We start from the raw sequence: 24819 nt of genomic DNA on the forward strand, positions 1-24819 counted from the left end.
ACCCAGCAACACTTTCCTGCGGCCCGCAGACACGCCCACTTTCCCTCGCAGCCAATCGCTCGCCTGATTAGAATACACTAATGGCAAGGCGACTCTCACACGCGATTATAAGGGCAGCAGATTTCCCTGAAAATAAAAAACCTAACAAGTCTTTTCAGAGAAACTCAGTAGAGCTCCTCAGAGTGCATCCAATCTGCCTGGGCACATTTCTAAAACTGAGGTCTGGAGGAGGGGCATAGGGGGAGGAGCCAGTTCACACCCATTGAAAAGTCTTAAGAGTGCCCATGGCTCCTGTGGAACTGCCTATACCCCATGGCCTTGATGTGGTCCCCAGCATCCTCTAGGACGTATGAGAAACATAAGCATCTATGTTAACAGATACAGTGAACGAGATAAATGTAATAAGTGTGTTAATGCATTGGGATAAAGTTTCCACATTAACAGGTGGAAGGTTATTTTGACTCAGGCAAGCAGGGTCGTAACTAGGGGTGTGCGTGAAAACCAGGACTGAGGACCCATGGGGTTCATCTAATCCGGCAGTTTTGCCTGGATGCAAGAGACCATCACAGAATAGTATGGAACAGTTCCTCCAAACAAATATTCCATCAAGCGGCTATATGACAAGTTTGAGGGAATGTTCCAGACGCAGCGAGAGGCGGTTGACTGAAGTGCAAGCTGCATATGTTGTGAGTCCCCGAAAGTCCATGCAACGCTTTTCAAGTCAGTCATGGCTCTCTGTTGACAGAGCACACACGGCGTTGCGCAAATCCTTGAAAATGTATGCCTACAAAATCTATGCTGTCCAGTAGCTGCTGCCTGGAGACTTGGAAGCACATCCAGCTCACTGTCACTGGTTCATGGAATATGTAACGCCGGATGTGGAGGAACTGGATGAAGCCTAACATAGCAAATGACTATACAAAAGTAGAGAACATTTTAACACAGCTAAACCAGTTCCTGGATATATGTAAAGTCAGCGCACAATCTGAAGTCATATCACAAAGCAAGAACTATTACTTTAACTATAGTTTTATTAATTTAGATACAAACATGGGTCCCCAAGCTTTTCCTTTATCTGGGAGAACCAGGAGTCCATGAGATACCCCAGGTGCGAACGTAAACTCGTGGGATAACCTGCTGGCCATGTCACTTAGGTCCTCAGGAATAACTTCACTGCAGGAATTCAAGATATTGGAAATCACATCACTGTTTTCTGCCTTGGATAACGTGCAAGTAGAATACACCAGGGATCCCCCGGGACTAAGGGCACGGATCGCAGACCTGTGTGTATTTAGAAACAACAGCAGAGTTAAAATAATGCTTTTTAAAAGGAGATTATCCTGTGTGCAAGGTCAGAGAAACGCACTAACGTCTCTTATTTGCCTATTAAACATAGAAATTAAAGATGTAATGGTGGCACATTAACCTCAGCGATGACTGACCTTGCTGCCTTTGCTACGTCTTCAGCAAAATCATTTAGAAAACAAATACTGTCATTTTAGGGCACAAACACCAGCAATTACAATTAGTCCGTCTTCCTTTGTGTTAGGTCAAAATGTCCAGGAATGGACAACAATGTATCTAAGGCTTGAAATGCAAATTTAAAACATTGTTCCTGAACAGTGGTGAAATGACGTGACCAATGCTACAGTAGCTTCACAGTCTAATAAACAGAAACAGAGCGGTGCCTTAAGAAACACATAATAATGATATGTACACATGTACAGTATATACACAAATTCTCACACAGGTCAGACCCACATGGAAGTGACTGGATTATGGGCCTAATTCAGTAAGGATTGCATGTGCTGCTAATTAGCAGAATTTGTATTCCTTCTAAACGCATGCTGGGGGTTGCCCATCGCAGGACAAAGCTGCCCAGCATGCTGACCGGAGCCTCCCCTCCTTGATGAAGCACAAATTGCGATTGCATCGAAATTTCTGCCGGCCGCCATCTTACTGATCGCAATCACGCCCCCATTTCGACACTGCCCTCCCATTTGGCCACCTCCGCAACGCACCTTCTACGCCTAGGAAACGGAGCATTGCCACCCACACCCCATGAACGCCTCTGCCTGAGGGGGGCGCAGAAAATGCCAGTGCTGCGCATGCGCCCGCATCCTTTTAGCAAGTTTTGCGGTTGAATCACGTTTTTGCGATCCAACCTGACTTAGGCCCTTATTTTCAAATTAGCCTTTGGACATCGCGGGCAAGGCTGCACATTTATTGCTCTGCCTCTGTCACATAAAGAACCTCGTTCAGATTGGATCGTTACTGAGACAAAAAGTGCGATTTTCTTCAATCCTGCTTCTGCTAAAAAATGCATTTGTGAAGAGCCGCACCGAAAGGAAACAGACACCGCCGATGCATTCACAGATAACAGAGTTCCATCGACAGTTGCGGTTGACCCATCGCTACTCAGAATAATGAGAATGCAGTTCCACCGACACCATGTTTTTAGTCGCAATTCATTGCAACTGACGTCAGATACATGCCCCGAAAACGGCCATGATCCACCAGTGTTTTTCCAACGACTCCCCACAAACACCATATAACCTGCCACAAACAGACACTACCTTGCAATCACACCTAGCTGGGCCTGCGATCGCATTGCGGCTCTGATGCATGCACAATGCATACGCAGTCATCCGATAATCAGCCAATTTGTGTTTTTCAAAAAGTTGCAACTGAAGATGAGTAAGACCCAATGCCCGTTAGTGTAGCTGGTAGGTGACCATAGGAAAATTCTGATAGCAGTTATTGAACTTCATAGGAATATTGATGCTGGGGCTATTTATGCAGTATTGGGTCGATAGATCAATACTGGTGCTAATATGGTGGGAGGCATTTGATATGCCGGCTCCCGGGATCCCGGCGCTGTGATCCCGACAGCCGGCATACCGACAACTTTTCTCCCTCTTGGGGGGTCCACGACACCCCTGGAGGGAGAGTAAATAGTGTGGCATGCCACCGTGCCGGCAAGGGGCTCTTTTGCGCTCACCCCGCTGCTGGCATGCCGGCGCTAGTATGCTGGGATTCTGAGTGCCGGCATAACATAGTAGACCCAATATGGTTGCATGTGTAATCAGCATAATTCTGACATTCTTGCCTGATCAGTAATGCATGCAATTCCGACAGGGTGGGGTTTGCATGTGGGGTAATATTCCGTGGGTCTGCCATTGATGATGGATTGCAGGCTAATCAGCAGTGAGCATATGTAGAGATATTTCAGTCGGATCTACTACACCAAGGGTAGTACGGTATCCGTTCACATGGTCGACCATGTTATGGTCGACAGTCATTAGGTCGACCACTATTGGTCGACATTGACATGGTCGACATGGACACGTGGTCGACACATGAAAATGGTCGACACATGAAAGGTCGACATGAGTTTTTTAACTTTTTTTTCTTTTGGGGAACTCTTCCATACTTTACGATCCACGTGGACTACGATTGGAACGGTAATCTGTGCTGAGCGAAGGCACCATGCCCGAAGCATGGCGAGCGAAGCGAGCCATGCAAGGGGACGCGGTGCACTAATTGGGGTTCCCAGTCACTTTACGCAAAAAACGACACCCAAAAAAAGTAAAAAAAACTAATGTCGACCTTTTCATGTGTCGACCTTTCATGTGTCGACCATTTTCATGTGTCAACCATGTGTCCATGTCGACCATGTCAATGTCGACCAATAGTGGTCGACCTAATGACTGTCGACCATAACATGGTCGACCATTCATACCGGAACCGGGTAGTACTGGAGCAAATGCGTGCTACGGATCATGGTACTTTTGCAGATAATGATGCATGTGGCCACTTTATGAGCAACACTGACCCGGCCCCCATTTATAATGTGATCAGTAACCTACATCTTCGCCTATTAACCTACAGGAATGTCCATCAGTATTCTTCACTATCTTCTTGCAGGGCATTTCTACGTAGGGCCGTAACTAGGGATGTGCGAATTGTGCAATCACACAGGGTGCTGAGCCTGGAATGGAAAGGCACCTTGCAGTAGAGATCCAGAGTATCCATGGGACGCACTGGGCAGCCTCAGGGGCTACCCAGGACTCTTAGGCAAAGCGCTACTCCCGAGAGTGGGTAGCCCCACCCCCTAGGCTTGACTTCACGGGTTTAGGGGATGGGGTCGGCTCTGGGCGTACTGCCTCTGCTAGATCCTGCTGTCCCACCGATGTCATCACTTCCAGGTCAGGGACCCAGGCGATGTAATGTGGATGCACAAGGGACCTACAGATCACTCTTTGGTGCATTTTGTGCAAAATAGCCCATAGGCTACAATAGCCAATGCCATCTAATGATGGTATTAGCTATTGGGCACAGTCTCCAGAGAGTTGCGCTTTGTAAGTCATGATGCATGCGTCGATACTGCCCTATGTAATCTATGGGGACTGTTGGGCTGCAGGAAATCTGCTGTGTAAGAAAATACATTGCTGATTTATAAGATCCTGAAACTTTCATAATGAGATGTACAGTTGTTTGCAAAAGTGTTGCCACCCATAGTCACATTGCTTGTTTCACCAAATCTTGAGGCGGAGCTGCTCAGCCAGGCTTCCGGGTTGCTGGACAAACCCATCTGCCCTTCTGGTATTTGCCAGACGTGTCAATGGCCAGTCTGGCCCTGCCATTAACTCTCCCTTCATAACTTGCCTTCACATTGCTAATTCTTCCCCCTGACTCACCAGCTTGCTGCTCCTATACTCATAGAGAAACCGCTAATGCATGCTGTCCCTTCTAAGTTCTATTATAATCAGTATACCATTATGTACCTGGATGCTAAAGTTTGCACCCCTGTGTTGTTCATTGATCCTGTCTATTTACCCAAAACACTGTCTCACAGAAGCCAGCACCTGACCAATTGCTGTTCGCCTCCAAACATTAATATTTTGGCATTTTTGTAGCAAGCAGTAAAGATCAAATGTTATGTACTGACAGGGCTGTATTAAGTATTGTGGGGGCCCAGGGGCAACAAAGTTGTGGGCCCCCCCACTAATTACGCACACAGCAGGGGCACACAGCCCACCCACACACCCACAGCAGGGGCAGAGCGCACCCCCCCCACACACACACACACAGCAGGGGCACACAGTCCCCCAACACACCCACAGCAGGGGCAGACAGCTCACTTACATCCACGAGCCAGAGGATAAGGGAAGGCTGGGCCAGCCAGGTCTCTCCAGCGGGTGGCCGGACAGTAATGAATTGATGATCTGCGGATGAGGCAGGGTGGTGGCGGGGCCATTCTCCTGGAGGGGTTGATAGAGGATGAGTCGCATGGCGGCAGGTGCGGTGTGTCCGCCAGACCCTGTAGCATGCTGTTCTTTTATTGTCGCTCCCCCATTGCAACTGCAGGGCAAGAGCGACAATGCTGCACAGCTGCACTCCAGTAGACCCACCCTCCATGTGTAGGGTAGCATTATGGTGCCTGACTTTAGGGTGTGCTTGTGTACACAAGGCACCCCCCCTGCGCACGCCTATGCATGGGTACATGACTGAACAGTAATGTGGCTGTGCGGAAACGTGGAGTGCTTTGGTTTATTTATCAGTGTGGGTGGGTGGGCCCGGGACGACCGCCCCTGTCGCCCCTCCTATAATTCGGCCCTGTGTACTGATCTCACAATTCATTTGTACGATTATGCAATACATAGATTTTAATATACACAATAAAATACATTAGTTGATAAATACATGAAGTGTTATTGAATAATTCAGAAATAGAAGTATCTTATTTTCGGTCTCACACAGAACCCACTAGAAGCAGCATTGTGGAGCCACAAGAGACAAAAAGGAATAGTCTCAAAACTTAGAGCTGAAATCCGGTTCCATGCTCATAAATCTCTCATTCCTGCTCGGATACATTTTGTTGTCACCAAGCCCCATCCATTGCATTCTTCCTCTGGATTTTACAAAGCAGCGGCAGCAGCAGAACTGCACACCAGGCTTCATGCTATTATTACACTGGAACTGGAATAATTGCAATGAGACTTAAAACCAATAAGAAACTTGACATAACTGGGATTTAGCTGAACCCTGGTGTTCAAGGTTATAGAAAAACATTATATGAACAAGCTTTGGTTATTTCAGCGCTCTACGAGTCTACGAGAGCCTGATATTAAAAAACCTTCCAGCAATCAACAAGTCTGGAAACAGCCAAAAATACAATGTTTTTATATATAAACTGAAAATATGATTACTTCTAATTTTTTTTAACATACATTGGGGACCATTTATCAACACATTTTAGCTCCTGTCATGTTTCAAAAACATGACAGTTGGGAGCGGATTAGCTGGAGCACCATTTATCATATGCAACAAGCTAAAACGTGTAAATAAATAGGCTACATAATTACAGGGTATGCAGCAATGATCTATACCACTGGTTTCACATGTAGATGAGTCTCCTACAGTAAAATATTCAATAACATTGGCATACAGTATGTATATTAAAAAATAATCTGAGTACTTGGACAATTTTAATCAAAGTTTTTCCCCCCCTTACTGGTGGAGGATCCTGAGGTGCCCCCAGGTGAGTTAAACTCTGAATTGAAAAATATATAAATGTATGTTCTATTATGTAGCATAAGAAGACACATAAATGTATGACCCAAAGTGGGTCATATTGGAGGATTTTGGGGGGCCCCAAGTAAGTTAGCTCTCAATATAGAAATATATAAACATATGACTCAAGGTAGGTGCCATTTGGACCACCAGAGCAGAGACGTCTTCATGGGCAGTGTAATGGTTAGCATTACTCCCTCACAGCACTGAGGTCATGGGTTCAATTCCCACCATTACCCTAACTGTGTGGAGTTTGTATATTCTTCCCGTACGTGCGTGGGTTTCCTCCGGGTACTCCGGTTTCCTCCCACAATCCCAAAAATATACTGGTAGGTTAATTGGCTTCTGACAAAATTAACCCTAGTATGACTGTGTGTGCCTTTAAATGTGCTAGGGAATACAGATTGTAAGCTCCACAGGGGCAGGGCCAAAATATTCTCTGTAAAGCGCTGCGGAATATGTGTGCGCTATATAAATAACTGGTAATAAATAAACTGTGGCTGGTGGCTCACTATATGTATGTAACTGAGATATCTGCATTACAATTATTATGTAGGATGTATAAGAATAAAAATCTGGGTTGTTACCATGACAATCCTTTGAGACATTGTTTTGCCAAATAGATTTTTTATTGTGCTCAGCGCCACCTGGGAGATACATGCCCTCTTCGTTAAAATGAATGATAAATACTTTGCGGGTGAAAGGGGATTTGTCCTCCTAAACAGTTGCCCTGGGCCCTTGTCTCAAGGCTTACCTGCTTATACTGCCACAGAATAAATGCCTACATTCAGCCATTATCAAGGCTCTACAATGCAGGAAAGGATGGCCTGGTCAGCATGTAAAACGTGACAGTGAATTTACATTTAGTAAGGGTGAAACCCGAGAGGACAGTCTGGGATCAAGCATATGCATACATCAGTTGTGTCTCCGCTTGCGACTGAAGGAGAACAGGGCTATATCGGGGTGTTCATATGTAGGTCATGTTCAGTGAGGTGAGTGCTGATGGAATAACAAGTTGTGCAGAGTTGTGTAAATAAATACAGTCCATACATTGGTTTTCAGACATATCTTTTGCAAGTGGGCGCTGATAATGACGGGTATATAACAGTGTACGGAGAGGGATGGTCTGGCCTATGTGTACAAGACTGCATACCAAAAGAAAAGTGCATTGCTGGACTCGCATTCAATTGCACTGAACCCGTAAATGTGCAAATGTATCAGAACTCACACCTGTGCCTGAAGTCCACAATACAATAGAATGAAATGTTTCCTATGACCTTGATCCTAATTTTTCACTCAATATTTTGGAACATGGGATGACCTATTTCTTCCGTGTTACTGAAGCTGCAGGTAAATAGTTTAGGAATCATTTTACAAATGGAAGGTCAGACTGGCTCACAGGGGTACAGTGTGGGGCATCACTACCTGAGAGCCCACCCCCACCTTTAGGATCAGATTCCAGACTGTGCACTTGAATTATACATTGTTACTCTCTTAGATGGTCAGTTACCTGGTGGAGCAAGACCGCTGATGAACATGGGTGCTTGGTTCACTTCTATAGAAACTACAAAGGGGTAGATTTACTAAAGGTTGATTTTAATCGATTGCCATCTATTTCAGATCGATCAAAAATGTATCTTACTCAATGTTGGGCTTGCAAGGCTAAACCCCATACATTTAAAAATGAACATAAAAATAATCTGTTCGTAAATTAGTGTTTTAACACTGGAAGGCCAACATCAATTAAGATAGATTTTAATCAATCTGAAATCAATGGAAATTGATTTAAATCAACCATTAGAAATACAGTATACCCCCAAGATTCCCAATCCTGCCTTTCAAAATGGGTTGTCACGTAACAACCCTGTCCCCTCCTCTTATTGACTGTAGGCTTTAATATAATGAACAGCTCTTGAAAGTCATTAAAATGGCATTGTACTGTAGCTCTGCATTTATTCACCAATCTCCAATGAAGAACTTAGCTAGTTCAATTGTTTTTACAATGGCATGCGTTTCGCCTTTACTAGACCTAACGCAGTTGTCATTGAGTTTTAGACACTGGCTGGTCATTACCGGGTCCCCCATCAGGAGCGGTTCTTGGTGCGGGCAAGCAGTGCCTGCGCTCGGGGCGCTGCGGCCTGGGGGCGCGGCCGATGTCACCCCACAGGCACCGCTGGCTGCAGCAGACGCCACGGGCTGTGTGGGCCTCCGCTGCAGCTGGCTAGAGTGACAGACACTAGAGGTGCGCGATCTAACTGTTTTACCGCGGGGGTTGGGGTGCCAGTGGAAACTTTCGCACTGGGCGCCACAAGGTGTAGAACCGGCCCTGTCCCGCATCACATGTACAGTACATTAATGTGCATCACCATCATGTGCTTAAATTATTATACAATCCCAAGACTATGGTGTATTCACTACAGTGCAGTGCTGTTATCAATCTGTTACATTATCATGCATGCACTATTATCAGTATTTACTATATAGACCATGTACTCTGTAATAGGTAGCCAAGCCTCTGTGCTGGCTGGTCACACAGCATGGGCCCCTACTACTGCATTCCCCTGGTGGGCCCTTCATGCTCTAGTCCAACATTGTGTAAAACCCACCTGAAGCCTGCATTAGCCAACATGCATTTTACTAATCTTCCCAGCGCTTATCACTTAGACAATGCATCTTAATACAGAACCTGGTACAACCACTGGAAACAAACGCTTTATCTGAAGGTGCAGCAGGTGTAAAGGGGGTACTGACGGGAGAGATGTGTGCTGAGCGAGTTTAACACAGACCGCTCGGCACACATCTCTCTCCCCGCTCAGCACAGCGCGATGTGCTGAGCAAGGGGGGGAGGGGCGATGACGGGGGGGCGCTCACTTCACACAGCGCTGAAGTGAGCGACCCGCTAGATTGAGCCTGCATGCAGGCTCAATCTAGCATCGGCGATAGCGATGTGCGGGGCCGCGCATCGCTATCGCTGGGGGGCATACACACGGCAGATCCGTGCTTAAAATCTAAGCAATCTAGTCAAATTGCTTAGATTTTAAACATGGCTCTCTCCGTGTGTACCCCCCTTAACATTTGCAGCTACGATTTTATTTATTCCCAGTCTACAGTATAGGTAACATGTAAATGCAAATGCTTGTTCCTCACATTCACTTTATAATTATGCTATGGAACTGTCATCTAGTAAATATTCAATATTCATTGTGCTAGAGCCAGATTAAGATCTCTCAAAGCATATGCGTCAAGCACAGCGCTGTATTGACCCTGCAATTATTCCACACACAGCCCGGTCCACCACTTTGCAGTGAGCCCAGCAGTTGGTCTAACGTGTCCTGTACACGGAGCGCTAAATTGCAGCTTGCTGATGGAATACTGCCAGCATAGCAGTGCTGTGTCTGTGGGTCGCTGCCTGCACCCCAGCCGGGATTAAACAGCAGCTGGACCTCGTTTACTACTAAAGGGTCCTGCCGGGTGAGAAGATATGGAACTGACCCACACCTGCCGCTGCATACTAGAGCTATGAGATGGGACTTAATCCATCACATACGTGAGTTTGGCCGCTGTGGGCTCAGACGACCAGCCGCTCTATATAATCAACAGGAGCACTATTGGTTTAACTCCTTAACAACTTAACTGGCATGGTCAGATCACATGCGATCACGCCACCACACTTTGTCCCTGGTTTTCGATGAGGAGATCCATTCTGCAGATGTGCATAATATGATATTTAAATAAAAAAAAAAAAAATACTTACACAGAAACATAGAATTTGACGGCAGATAAGAACCACTTGGCCCATCTAGTCTGCCCCTTTTTTATACTTTTAAAACTATATTAAATTAAAAACAAAAAAACAACTATATGAACGGGTTTGAAGGGAAAAAACGCCAGTTAAGTGGTTACAAAGGCAATTTTGACTATTTGGATATACATTCAGGAATACCTGATATTTCTAGCGGCGTGAGTAATAGCACTGCAAACTCTAATTGCCACCAGCGGATCATCTAGTGCTTTAAAGGAATATGGGTATGGGACTCAGGCTCGACACCAATTAGGGCGACACCCATTGGCTTGACAGTGGCTAGGTCGACACTAGAAATAGGTCGACACAGTCATTAGGTCAACATGAAAAAAGGTCAACATGAGTTTTTTATGTTTTTTTGGTGTCGTTTTCTCCATCAAGTGACCGGGAACTCCAATTAGTGCACCGAGTTCCCTTGCATGGCTGCGGGCAGGTTACCGTTCCCAATCGTAGTCCATGTAGATCGTAAAGTATGAAAAAGTCCGCCCCCAAAAAATTTGAAAAACTCATGTCGACCTTTTTGCATGTTGACCTTGTTCATGTCGACCTATTTCTGGTGTCGACCTAGACACTGCCGACCTAATGAGTGTCGACCCAGAGTCCGGATACCAAGGAATACATGCCATCTATTGCCTCACTACCAGAAGGATATACTCCAGAGGTTCCCAAACTGTGTACCGTGGTACCCTGGGGTGCCTCAGGGCACTTGCAGGGGTGCCTTGGATTGTGGTCCAGGACCAATTTAAATTATCTATGGTCAATGTAATAGACAAAACCAGTGCTGGTAGGTACCAATCCTAAAATATGTGGACAAACAGAAGCAAATCTTGCCCTTCGCCACACAGTTGAACCTATGGATGACAAATAAAAACAATAAACTTAATTTAGTATTTCTTTCTAAATTTCTCAATAAGAAACTTTTGGCCTAGGGGTGCCATGAAAATATTTTTTATATTCTACGGCGCCGTGATTCAAAAAAGTTTGGGAACCACTGGTATACGCTATAGAATTTGTGGGGACTTTTTAACTTTATAAACGACCGTGACTGATTCAATATTTAGATTATGGCTCTTGTTTTATATAAAGTTTTTACTGTGTTTATATTAAATTTGGTATTAATATATGAGTTGGACATTATCTTCAATTTTCAGTGGTTGGAAGCAGGCACTACTAATGTCTTTCTATGTGTTGCTAGGCATTAATTTGTCTTAAAGGGGAATTGGTTAAACCCCTAGTTAGCAGCCATCCAACACCTGTTTACCACTGACTGAGCGCGCAGACTATGGTGCCCCAGAGAACATAATAGGTTGGGACACATTCACACCCCAATTGTCAATAAAAAAAAAAAAAAAAACACATGCCAGGGTAATCCTAACACGAGGTCCTAGACGGGAGCCTTTATGCCTAATGGAATTTGCATTTTGCAATTCACAGTTAAGATATGTTGAGATACTTTGTTGGTGTCCATTAGAGGACACCAAATAAGTGTTTCAAAACATATTTGATCCCCTTTTTCTGAACAGCAGTGTTGTGTCTATGTGCGTGCTGGTAACGGGGGGGAGGGGAAGTACTGGTAACCTCACCATTTTCCAGTAGCCCCTCCCACATACTTGAAATGTGAAGTGGTAGCGGCACCCTGCCTGCCAGAATGCCAGCAGCGGGGCGAGAGCAAAGAGTCCCCTTACGGTTTGTCGCAAGATCTACTCCCACTCTATGGGTGTTGTGGACACCCACGAGTGAGAATAGTGTTGTTGCGCTGGGATTCCGGCTGGCGGCATTGTCGGCTGACGATATTCCGGCATCGGTATCCTGACCACCAGGATCCCGACAGTCGGCAACTTAAAAGCATTCCGATCTAGACTCTTAAAACATTTCTATTACAACCATTTATAGAAGGCTCCTCGGAAGTATTGATGTGCAAACGTCTTTCGTATACATCTGCCATATTCTACTCATTGACATAAATCACGCTTACATAGAACCAATGACACAAGTAAAACAGAACTGATTTTTACAGGTCTCGCAGAAAAAAAACTTCTGGAGGAAAAAAAAGTTTTACTTTTAAAATCTGTAGTTTCCATCCTTAACATTTTGGAGCCTTAAATATACAGTATACTCTAATGTGAGAATATATATGTTGCATCCCCAGAAAAGGGTCAGATTTAATGATACCATCATTTAACCGTTTTCAATGATAAAAGAAAGTTGAAATAAGTCTCTTCGGATTATTCCTAAATTGTATTAAAACAAAACGACTGTGTATCCACACTGCCATCTTCTGTTCCAATGTGGACATTACACTGTCATAGGCAAACATTAGCTGAAATGTATAACGGTTAGATATACCTCATAAACTTGTACGAATTACTGCATCTTCCACAAACGCTGATCTCTGCAGCAATTCATGGCTTTCTTTCAATTATTTGGTTAATGCTCATTTTAACAGCTTTATTCTGTCTGCTTATGAACACGCAGACGAAGTTACGTTCTTTTCAATAAGCTATTTTTTTTTATTCCAACAGAAAACATTTCAATCTGAAATTGACGGCGGCAAAATCTGTTCATAAAACGTGAAGTAATTGCAAATAAAGTGCAGCTCTTGCTTACAATCCAATTGCATTAATACCAGGCCGTCAGGAATCAGCATTCAGTGATTTCTCACTTACCGGGGCGCTGGTCAGGGGTGGTTCTACACATTGTGGCGCCCAGTGCGAAAGTTTCCACTGGCACCCCCCCCCCCCAGTTAGTGCGCACCAGAGGCGCGTGGCATAACTAGGGGAGTGGCTTCGTAGGGGAGGGGCGTGGCCACAGTTATGCCCCCAGATTTGCCCCAAGTAGTTGTTCACCCCAGTTGATTTGCCCCCTGTAGTTGTGCCCCGTCGCTGTGCCCCCTGTCACTGTGCCCCCAGTAGCTATGCCCCAGTAGTTGTGCTCCCTGTCGCTGTGCCCCCGGTAGCTGTGCTCCCTGTAGCTTTGCCCCCTGTAGCTATGCCCCCAGTAGTTGTGCCCCCTGTAGCTATGCCCCCAGTAGTTGTGCCCCCTGTTGCTTTGCCCCCAGTAGTTGTGCAAGCCTTCATTTCAGCTCCTGTGTTACAGCAACCAGATATAAACAGACCCTTCGAGTTGGAAGTGGATGCCTCAACAGTTGGCGTTGGCGCAGTATTGTCCCAAACCAGCGACGATGGTAAGACTCATCCTTGTGGGTTTTTCTCCCGTAGATTTCTACCTGCTGAGATAAACTACGCCATCTGTGACCAGGAGCTTCTGGCGATTAAACTGGCCCTGGAAGAGTGGAGGTACCTTTTGGAGGGCGCAAAATTTCCCGTTGCCATCTTCACCGACCAAAAGAATCTTCTTTATTTGAAAGCAGCGCAGTGTTTGAATTCTCGTCAAGCAAAGTGGGCCTTATTCTGCTCTCGTTTTAATTTTAAGTTACAGTTCCGACCTAGTTCTCAGAATGTTAAGGCATATGCCTTGTCACGCTCCATGAGTTCCATGGGGGAATCTTCTAAACAAGAATTTCATCCAGTTCTCGATCCTGTAGTGTTTGCTTCCACAGAAGTGTCTCCTGTTCCTCCTCCCGGCAAGATGTTTGTTTCTCCTGAGCTTCGGCCGAATCTGCTGTCGTGGGCTCATATTTCTAAGTTTACCGGACATCCTGGGGTCCTAAAGACTTATAAGTTTTTGTCTCAATCCTATTGGTGGCCTCATATGAAAGTTGATATTCAGGATTTCGTGGCTTCGTGTCCCAAGTGTGCCCAGCACAAAGTTCTTCGTCAGTCTCCTGCTGGTCAACTGTTTCTTAATTCAATACCAAGTCGTCCCTGGTCTCACCTGTCAATGGATTTCATCTCGGACTTACCTCCCTCCAAAGGGTATGATACCATCTGGGCAGTGGTTGACAGGTTCTCAAAGATAGCCCATTTTGTTCCACTCATTGGGTTGCCTTCTGCTCCAAAGCTCGCACAAATATTTCTATGTGAAATCTTCAGGTTACATGGACTCCCAATGGAAATCATATCTAACCGTGGTGTTAAGTTTGTGGCAAGATTTTGGAAGGCATTATGCTCTGCATTACAAGTCAAACTCAAATTCTCTACAGCATATCACCCTCAAACGAATGGGCAGACCGAAAGGGTAAACCAAGAGCTTGAAACCTTTTTGATACTTTATATTTCTTCATCACAGGACGACTGGGTAGACTTATTGCCTTGGGCAGAGTTTGCTCATAACTTCCGCTACCATACAGCCACCAATACTACTCCTTTCTTTGCAGTTTACGGTCAACATCCCAGAGTTCCAGATTTCCAAGAGCTTCCAGTTGTCGATGTGCCTGCAGCCACTTCAGCTCTTCAGCAGTTCTCTCAGGTTTGGGCAAAGATTCTTCTTTCTCTCAAGAAAGCCTCTCGACAGTACAAGGTCTTTGCTGATCGGAAAAGACGAGCAGTTCCTAGTTTAAAGCCAGGTGATAAAGTCTGGTTATCTACTCGTAATCTCCGTCTTAGAGTTCCCTCTATGAAGTTTGCTCCGTGGTTTATTGGTCCATTTCCAGTTAAACAAGTGATTAATCCAGTGGCTTATAAACTGAAATTGCCTCCTTATTTGAAAATTCCAAACTCATGTCATATTTCTCTCCTAAGACTCTTGATTCTTAACCGTTTTCAGAAAGCTCTTCCAGCAGTTCCAAGAATCCAAACTCATCGGGGTGTTGAGTACGAGGTTGAGAAAATTCTGGATTCACGTTGTCGGGATGGTCGTCTACAGTACCTGATTGACTGGTCCGGGTATGGTCCTGAGGAGAGGAGTTGGGTTAACGCCACTGATGTCCATGCTCCACGGTTAATTCAAGCTTTTCATAGACTGTTTCCTTCCAAGCCTCGTGGGTGTTTGGTGCCCACCCATAAAAGGGGGGGTACTGTCAGGAATCAGCATTCAGTGATGTCTCACTTACCGGCGCACTGGTGTGCAGGCCTCCGGAGGTCACGGCCCCAGTTTGCGGCTGTATGAACATCCTGTCTGCAGAGTGCAGTATCCACTATCGTGGTGAACCCATGAAGTCCATTCTGCGGGTGTCCTCCTGTGTACCGGCCATCTCTACAGCATGGGCGCCGCCGTGACACTTGCGGTCAGCTGACCGGAGAGCACCCAATCCTGCACTGTGTTTGCTCACATGATCCAAGCTTCCAATGACTGCCGACCAAGGGGTATAAGTCTAGAGCATCGGCTCAGTCTCACCACCTTGGACAACGCGTCGCATTGCTGCATAGCGTCTCCTGGTTCCAGTTTCCATTTTCCAATCTCCAGTTTCCAGTCTCCAGTTCCAATCTCCAGTCTACAATCTCCTGTTTCCAGCGATATCCTAGTTCTGGCATATTCAGTGATCTCCCGATTCCAGTATTCTTGTGGAACTACAGGTCCCAGTTATTTACTTCAGCTCCAACTTCTGCTACAGTCAGTCTCCACCGTTTGCAGTAAGAGACTTTCTTCAGGTGCTATTCATTATCTTCACCTGTGTATGGTTAACTTGCATTCAGCATTGTGCTATGGCATCTGGCACTTAATACAACCACTCTATGGCCCTCATTCAGAGTTGTTAGCTCGTTAATTTTCTTCGCATCGCAGCGATTTTCCGCTAACTGCGCATGCACAATGTTCGCACTGCGGCTGCGCCAAGTAAATTTGCTAAGAAGTTTGGTATTTTACTCACGGCATTACGAGGTTTTTTCTTCGTTCTGGTGATCGTAGTGTGATTGACAGGAAGTGGGTGTTTCTGGGCGGAAACTGGCCGTTTTATGGGTGTGTGTGAAAAAACGCTGCCGTTTCTGGGAAAAACGCGGGAGTGGCTGGAGAAAAAGGGGAGTGTCTGGGCGAACGCTGGGTGTGTTTGTGACGTCAAACCAGGAACGACAAGCACTGAACTGATCGCACTGGAAGAGTAAGTCTCGAGCTACTCAGAAACTGCACAGAAAAATCTATTCGCAATTTTGCGAAGCGAAGATTCACTCCCAGAGGGCGGCGGCTTAGCGTGTGCACTGCTGCGAAAAGCGGCTAGCGAGCGAACAACTCGGAATGAGGGCCTATATGTGTTTCAAGTTGTCTCCTGCAAAACCTTGCTTGGTTGTGGACATTGCATAACAAACTGACTGTGTGGAGTATCGTTGCTGGTTCTCAGACCAACTGTGGGAGTGATCACCATCTGATTTCTATACTGGTTTCCAGACTAGATCATTGCCTGTATTTCATTGCCTAATTACTGCACTGGTTTCCAGACCAGCTAAATACCTGTGACTGTTTATTCACTGTTGTCAGTATCTCTTGTACCATCCATCTCAAGTTATCATCTGCTTCAATTACTGTACATACTCGTGAGCATTTAATAAACATCATTGTGCACATGCGCAGGAATCTCTTCCAGCCTCCTCAGCTTCTCCATCGCACCACCACTGTCCCACTAGTGCCCCCTCCTGGGACAGACAAAACTATAGATCTGACACAGGCCTCTAAAAGACAAGCTGATTCACATTTATTAATATAATGAATGCCCAAGGTTATGGTATCTTGTGCACCTACCTGCACAATGCAAATCACCACCTGAGATAACCCTGGAGGATCAATCAATGCACCATCAAGTTTAATGAGTTGAATAGTGCACATATTTATACCTATAAACATCATACTTATTCCATTAATGTGCAATAGATAGCACCAGAACACAATATTGGGCAATTTGGCTGGAAAATATATAAACATTTAAAATCATGAGTGGCTATCCTGATTCAAAGCAATGATGTATACATCCTAAGCAATTCATCCCTGTCTGCAAAAAAACTTGTGGGACAAATGCCAGAGTCATGGTTGTTGTGTAAGAGAAAAAATAGAGAAAGCGCTGTCCGAAAAAGGGTGTGTGCGAAAAAACGCTACCGTTTCTGGAAAAAACGCGGGAGTGGCTGGAGAAACGGGGGAGTGTCTGGGCGGACACTGGGTGTGTTTGTGACGTCAAACCAGGAACGAAACTGACTGAACTGATCCCAGTTGCCGAGTAAGTGTGGAGCTACTCAGAAACTGCTAAGAAGTGTCTATTCGCAATTTTGCTAATCTTTCGTTCGCAATTTTGATAAGCTAAGATTCACTCCCAGTAGGCGGCGGCTTAGCGTGTGCAAAGCTGCTAAAAGCAGCTTGCGAGCGAACAACTCGGAATGAGGCCCATGATACATTGTTTTACTAAGAAGCAATTGTAGGTGTCAGGGAAACTACTGTGTCAGTTGTGCAGAGCATTATTTAATGACAGCAGGAGATTTCCAGTAAGGTATATAAGTAAACTGTATTAATAGGTGTTATAATAGTTTTAGGTTATCTGTATGGTGGTTTTACTATATTTTAATAAAAGCCTATATTTTGGACAGCGCTCTCTCTATTTTTTCTGTGATTTTTCTGATATTGGGAATCAACAACCCATTAACATGAGAGCTACAGTCCTAAATAGAGGCAGGGAAAATTGATTCATTCTAAAGATCATTTGGAAGTTGGGACAGCTGATACACATTTAGCCCAGCGCTTTTTCTTTGTAGTTTTGAATTTGTTGTGTAAGATACCAGTATGTGCTAATAAAGCAGTTACTGTAATAGTAAATCTTACTACAGTATTGTTCTAATTTGTTCCCATTCCACCAAAAAAGGTTATTTAGGCTATGGCTGTTGTTCTTGGCTTCTTACTCCATTGTCGAATCCACAAGGTCCTGCTGAGCATAAGTATAAAGAGGCATATACAACAGTATAGCCACCCAATCCATGACAGAATGCATCTTTGTTTTCTTTAATTATTCTAAAGGCATATTATTATATTGTTTTCCAAAAATGTTAATTTGCTTTGCTGCCGTCTATTGCATAACTGGGCAAAAAATAAACCATTGCCCCAAATTATGCACTAAACCGGCAGCAGGCACAGAACTTTTTAAACAACAACTGACTATGGGGTCAATTCTATTCTCGGCGCTATGTTAGTTAAATTCCCGACAGTTTGGATTCGCGCACATCGCGGCATTTGTTTTGTCGGGAGTGGCCTGTTTAGTCACTAATTCAAATCGCCACGTCATCGCCGCCTTAAATGGTCTTGTCGGGGAGTGGCTAAGGCGGAGAGTAGTTTTCCCGCCTTGTTTTCCCGCGCCGAAGCCGGGCATATATAGTGCGAGTTCGTGTGAGGCAGTCTGCAGTGTGCCTCCTCACAGTGGAAAAGAACAGTGGAAGTGAGAGACCGCAGGGGAGACCGCAGGGGAGACATCTGATTGTGTAAGTAATATCTTACTTTTACAGGTTATGTCAAAACGTGGCTGATTTACACAGGTTGCTGCAGGATTAACAAGAAGCCAGCCAGAACTAAACTGATATTTGTGGGTTCAGTTGTTTATATTTTGGGTTCAGTTGTTTAGTATACTCCAGATATTTCTGATGGCTGATTTACACAGGTTGCTGCAGGATTAACAAGAAGCCAGCCAGAACTAAACTGATATTTCTGGGTTCAGTTGTTTAGTATATTCCAGATATTTTGGGTTCAGTTGTTTAGTATAATCCAGATATTTCTGGGTTCAGTTGTTTAGTATACTCCTGCTGTATTTGCAGTGTTTTTGTACAGAAGGGTCTGATAAACTGTTTAGTTGTTTATTGTGCACTGCAGGGGAGGCAGATATAACATGTGTAGAAAGAGTTAGATTTGGGTGGGTTATTCTGTTTCTGTGCAGGGTAAATACTGACTGCCTTAAATACTGACTGCCTTATTTTTACACTGCAATAGATTGCAGATTGAACATACCACACCAAAATCTAACTCTCTCTGCACATGTTATATCTGCCTCCCCTGCAGTGCACATGGCCAACTGCTGTCAAAAATCCTGCTGCGATCAACTTGGAATGACTCCCGATAAACGTTTTTTTGCTTGTTGGTGTGATGGAAGTGCATTTGTCAACTGTGCATGGAGCTAGTTTTGTTTGGGGTGTATTTGGCATGTGGTGTAGAATGTGCATGTATATGTTTGGGGTGTGGTCCTATGTTCTGCAAACAGTTTTGTGGTTATTGCTCAGCCTTAATCCTGATTTAGCAATGCTTTTTACTTTTTAAACTGTATCTGCAAAATATCTTGTTCCAGCAATAATTTTTTGATTGTTTTATTTTGGCTTGTTGAAAAGGTATGCATTTGATTGAAGTGTGTGCAGTTTTAAAATGTGCATGGAGATTATATTGTGATCCACAGCTTGTACAATGCTGCTTATCTTGGCATATCTTGGCACATGTAAATTTTTTATAATAGTTTACCTTACCGTTGTGCATGTACATCCTCCGCTGCTACATGTGCTGTCCTATCTGATGCAGTTGATTTACTTGTGTGACTGTGCAGTTTCAAGCTTTATGGTCGCCTGAAGCATTTCTCATGTGCATTGATGGATCATATGTACCTTGGGGGTAATTCCAAGTTGATCGCAGCAGGAATTTAGTTAGCAACTGGGCAAAACCATGTGCACTGCAGGGGAGGCAGATATAACATGTGCAGAGAGAGTTAGATTTGGGTGTGGTGTGTTCAATCTGCAATCTAATTTGCAGTGTAAAAATAAAGCAGCCAGTATTTACCCTGCACAGAAACAAAATAACCCACCCAAATTTAACTCTCTGTGCAAATGTTATATCTGACTCCCCTGCAGTGCACATGGTTTTGCCCAACTGCTAAAAATTTTTTTGCTGAGATCAACTTGGAATTACCCCCTTGTCTGATGAGTTGTTACTTTCTTCCCTGCCACATGTGCTGTCCTGTGTCTGGTTCAGTTGGTATACGTTTGTGACAGTGCAGTTTCACCTTTTTGTCTCACTGCATCATGTCCCTTGTAAATTGGTTTCGTTTATAATTTTTTTGATATTTATTTCCAACAGGTTTTATTAAATTTAGTTTCCTAAATGTAGTTTTGTTTTGATTCTAAACAGGATGTCATCTGCACATAGTGAGCCAGAGGCTCAAACTGATCCAGAGGAAAGTGTCAGTGATGCTGCTTCAAGCAGTGATGAGTGGGTTGCACCACCACCAGGCCATAAAAGAGTCAAGAAAAGTAAAAGAACCAAAGATCAGTCTTCTGGCGATGACGATTCTGAGGATAATGTGCCTGCTGTGAGGGCGCCCAGATTCTCAAAAGAAGAAAATGACGTACTTGTCACACACGTTCTAGAAAATTACGATCGCCTAATGGGCATGCTGGCGTCTTCAACCACACATAAGCGAAAGTCTAAAATATGGTCAGTAATTGCCAAAAAAGTGAGCACAGAGGGGGTCCGAATCAGAACCATTGAGAACTGTAAGAAACGCTGGAGAGATTGCAAAAAAATTACAAAAGATAAGATGGCTCGGCTTGCAAGACACACCAAGGGGACTGGTGGCGGATCCTCCCTTGATATTAATTTCAACCAATGGGAAGAAAAGATCCGCAATCACTTCAACCCGGTTTTGGTAGAAGGTGTTGAAGGAGGTGTGGACTCAGCTGAAGCTGTCTTGGCCACTACTTTGGGTATTTATTTATTTTTAATGGTTTTTTAAAACATGTCTTTTGAATTATTTTTCCCTTTTTTTTATTTTTATTTTTTTTCCATTTCAGCTTCGAGAGCTTCAGGTGAGCAGCCAGGCCAGAGTAGTATACTCCAAAGGGCACCCACTGCTACTGCAAGTGCTAAGCGCACTAGTGCCACCTCCAAAAATATTTGGAAGAAGAAACGAGTCGAACTCCATGGAAAAAGTCAAGCAAAAGGTGTTTTTTTTTTTTGGATAGTTTTTTTGGCTGTTTTTTTTGTGTGAATATCATCATGTTTTTTTAATAAATTGTGTACATTTGCAGATGTTGGAGTGGCTAGTGCAATTCGTCAGCCTGTTGCAGTGAACCCTGTGCGTCGGCTTCCTGCAGGTAAATTTTTCTAGTACTATTTTCTGTTCTGATTGTGGTGGATGTTGGTGTTTTGTTCTCTACCAGGTTTTTATTATCTTTTACTTTTTATGTCACTTCGTAATTTTTGAAGTTTAAATGATTAAAGCATCAGTTGCTAACTTGCGGCTCTCAAGTTGCATGCAGCTCTTTCTGTCTAGTAAGTTCCCGCTGCCCTAGTGTGCAGCGCCCAAAGAGGGGCTGTGATACAATCAGGAGTCTTATCTGGTGGCCTGCAAACTTCTATTGGCTCATGGGACATTGCCTAATTAGTGAGAAATTATGCTGCAAGAGAATGGAGACTGAGGGGCATTAGAAGCGAACGCTGCGCACTCCACCCTTCGCAAGTAGCAGACTGAGCAGAGCATGGGACGTGTATTTGACACTGGGGGAAACGTGTATCTGGAAATGTGGGGGCACATATGTATTTTGAATTTTGGAGGCACCCAGTTTTTAAAAATTTAAAATGTTTATGGAACAGTACAGGGGCTTAATTTGTATGTGGCACTTAAAAGGAGTTATGACAAGAGGTCATACACCTAGAAACGTCTAACTGACAGGTGTGCCAGATACATATATGCCCCCACAGTGCCAGATACATATGTCCCCACAGTGCCAGCTATGCCCCACAGTGCCAGATACACATGTCTCTACAGTGCTCACCAGCTCCCCCGATATGCTCCCCTCCCCGCTCAGCGCGCTGCTGCTTCTTCTCCCTGGCGGCAGCATCTATCTTGAATTATGTGCCAGTCCGTGAGCCAATCCAAGCTCACGGTCCGTCAGCCAATCAGAAGCCTTAGTTGCCAGTCCGCGAGCTCTGATTGGCTCACGGGCCGCTGCCGTATTGAAGTGAGACACCGCTGCCATTGAGGCGTGTGTGTGTCTGGAGCTGGGGGCAGCGTTGGCCAGGAGCCGGCCGAGCCGCATGCGGCGGATGAAAGAGCCGCCATGCGGATCAAGAGCCGCCATGTGGATCGAGAGCCGTGGGTTGGCCACCGCTGCACTAGTGATTATTTTGTCATTAATCTGAGAGATTGTAAAATTTGATCATGTCCATTTTGTGTAAGCACCCCCAGCCAGTGAATCTGCACCTACTGGGCCAGCTGCCTCCATCCTGACTAAAGCTCAGCGCAAAACTTCTTCAAACCCAGGTAAGTTTTAATGATAAACCAATTCAAAAACACAATTTTTTTATTTTTTATTAATGTTTGTTTAACTTTACCCTAATTAGATGTTATGGTTCAAATGGAAACATCACTGGACACATCCTCCGTAATGGTGCAGCGAGAAGAAATTGTGCATTTGCCATATCAGGGGACAATGCATACAGATAATGTGGCCATTAGCCAACCACCTTCGGCACATATTCCAGATATGGGGCCAATGTCTGAAGGTATTTTATGTGATGTAGACTTTTTTTTTTTTCTTTTTATATTAGGATGGCTTTTTATAATTTGACCATTTCATAGGTTTTTTTACACTGGATGGAGCCACACACTGGACTAAACTTTATTTGCATAAAGCAGGTCTGGACAAGCTTAGGCTTAACTGATGTTGCGAAACTACATATCCCAGCATGTTATTCCACAGTTTTAGTAAAATCTAATTTTAAAAGCTGTTGTAAGGCATGCTGTGTGTAGTTTGACAAGAGCTGCTAATGTGGTGTAGGCTAGGCCTGCCCCAGACTGTACTCACTTTTTAATGAAAACAAAAGGGGAATCAGGAACAAAGGGGAGTCATGTGTACTCTTCAAATACTGTATGTACAATGCAAATATACCAGATGAGTTTTCAGGCTACTTACTTAAGGCCTTTGACCTAACCACCGTTTTTTGAATAATGTGGTGAGAGAACCATTTTACACAACTACTAGGTAATGCCTTGTCTTTCTAGCCAGAACTTTTGTTTATGGTAGGTTGCGCAATGAACTACCCAAAGGGGTCTATTCAAAATCACAATAATAAATGACATTTGTATTTGCCCTGCCCTGGTTCTTGATGCAGGGGTATTTAGTTAATATCTGTATACTGACAATTTTATCTCAGCCAAGTGTTTGATATTTTTTTCTAATTAATTTTATGATGTACAGTATATGTTAAATATTTGGCAAATCTTTGGAATTACATTCTATTTTCCTCGATTTTCTAGCCTCTTCATACTTTTCACTTCCTAAACTTTGGAATTTGACCTTAGTTTGTTTGTTTCACCCCTACATTTTTTTCCAATGTTTAAATCAGGCAGTGGAATAGTTGATCAGCCACAACAGACATCAACCACCAGCTCCATACATTCTGAAGGTAATGTCTCAACTTGATACTAATGTGGGCTATATATATTTGTTTTGCTAGGTATTCTTGCAAAATATTTTTACCTGTACGCGGCATTCCGTAATTTGATGATTCCTTCAATAGATCATGTACAAGCAGAGATGCCCACCACTCCGTTTGATAATATTGCTGAAGTTGCCCGCGAAATGGACTCTAACCATGAAAGTCACCGTCGCAAAATGGAGGGAAGTATGATATTTCTCGCCCAATGTGTGGATCGTCTTGCCGACAATGTGGAGGAAAGTTCAAAAGAAAACCTCACTGAAATCCAGCACACCCAAATTATAGATGGTCTGAACAACATAAACGGGACTCTCTGCCAAATTAACACCTTGCTCACTCAGTCCTCATCCACCTCTATCTCGATGGCAACAAGTCTGGCGGTCATTGCAGATGAGCTACGGCGATCACATGTAACTATAAGTGACTTTCCAAGCCCTTTCCTGTCCAACACACCCCAGGAGACATATGTTCCACGGCCCACTCCCTCATCCATCAGAGTGTCTCATGCTCAACAAGAAGGCACTGCATCCTCTTTGCGGAGAAGGCTAATGGACGAGCAGGAAGGCCACCAGCACACTCAAGGTAATTTCTGGGGGCTAATAACTAGTCACTGATTGAATAGACACATGGCAATGGACTACCTTATTTTGGAACAGTAATCCTAAACTTGTTTTTTTTTTTTTGGATAAAACATGCCACTGTTCATTTTGTTAAATGGCCTAGTACCGCTTTCACATTTCCAAAGACTGAAACCAACCTGGGAATAACAAATGGGTCTTTCCTGTGTGGGATTCGGCATTGGTGATTTGTGTGCTGTTTTGGTTGCTTTCCCAAACACCATGCTGGGTTGGTTGCACTAGCGGATGACGTCCTGAGCTGGCAGCAGAGGCGTCACTGGGAGATGAGTTCATCTCCTGCGCTTCCTCTCCCTATGCTGAGAATGGGTGCCGGGTTCCATCGACCCATTCACACTGCCACTGCCCCGAGATTCAACCTTGGAATAATCATCACCAGGGCAGGCAACCCGGTAATTCAGACTAGTCTTTAACACCGCACACTGACCCATCACAACCCGGAAATATGTCTGGTTGATATTGGGTTATTACTGCAATGTGAAAGGGGTAAATGTCCGGTAATTTTTGGTAAATGGATTGCGGAAATTG

The 24819-nt window shown here is 44.4% G+C and overlaps 1 protein-coding gene and 1 long non-coding RNA gene across 2 annotated transcripts in view; one reads left to right on the forward strand and one right to left on the reverse strand.

Annotated features, from left to right (window-relative positions):
• Window positions 1-1013: 1013 nt before the first annotated feature.
• Window positions 1014-24819, reverse strand: part of NSUN3 (NOP2/Sun RNA methyltransferase 3) — a 109643-nt gene continuing 85837 nt past the window's right edge. Inside the window, exon 6 of the mRNA XM_063956288.1 lies at window positions 1014-1281. Within this exon, the coding sequence (XP_063812358.1) occupies window positions 1023-1281 (259 nt within the window). The 3' untranslated portion in view covers window positions 1014-1022. The remainder of the gene's footprint in view (window positions 1282-24819) is intronic.
• Window positions 22544-23782, forward strand: LOC134986849 (uncharacterized). Its single transcript, XR_010192627.1, has 3 exons — window positions 22544-22720; window positions 23564-23623; window positions 23738-23782. It is a non-coding gene; the product is annotated as an uncharacterized LOC134986849 (long non-coding RNA).

Source organism: Pseudophryne corroboree, chromosome 2 (genome assembly GCF_028390025.1).
Source record: "Pseudophryne corroboree isolate aPseCor3 chromosome 2, aPseCor3.hap2, whole genome shotgun sequence".
In the NCBI taxonomy this organism is placed as follows: Eukaryota; Metazoa; Chordata; class Amphibia; order Anura; family Myobatrachidae; genus Pseudophryne; species Pseudophryne corroboree.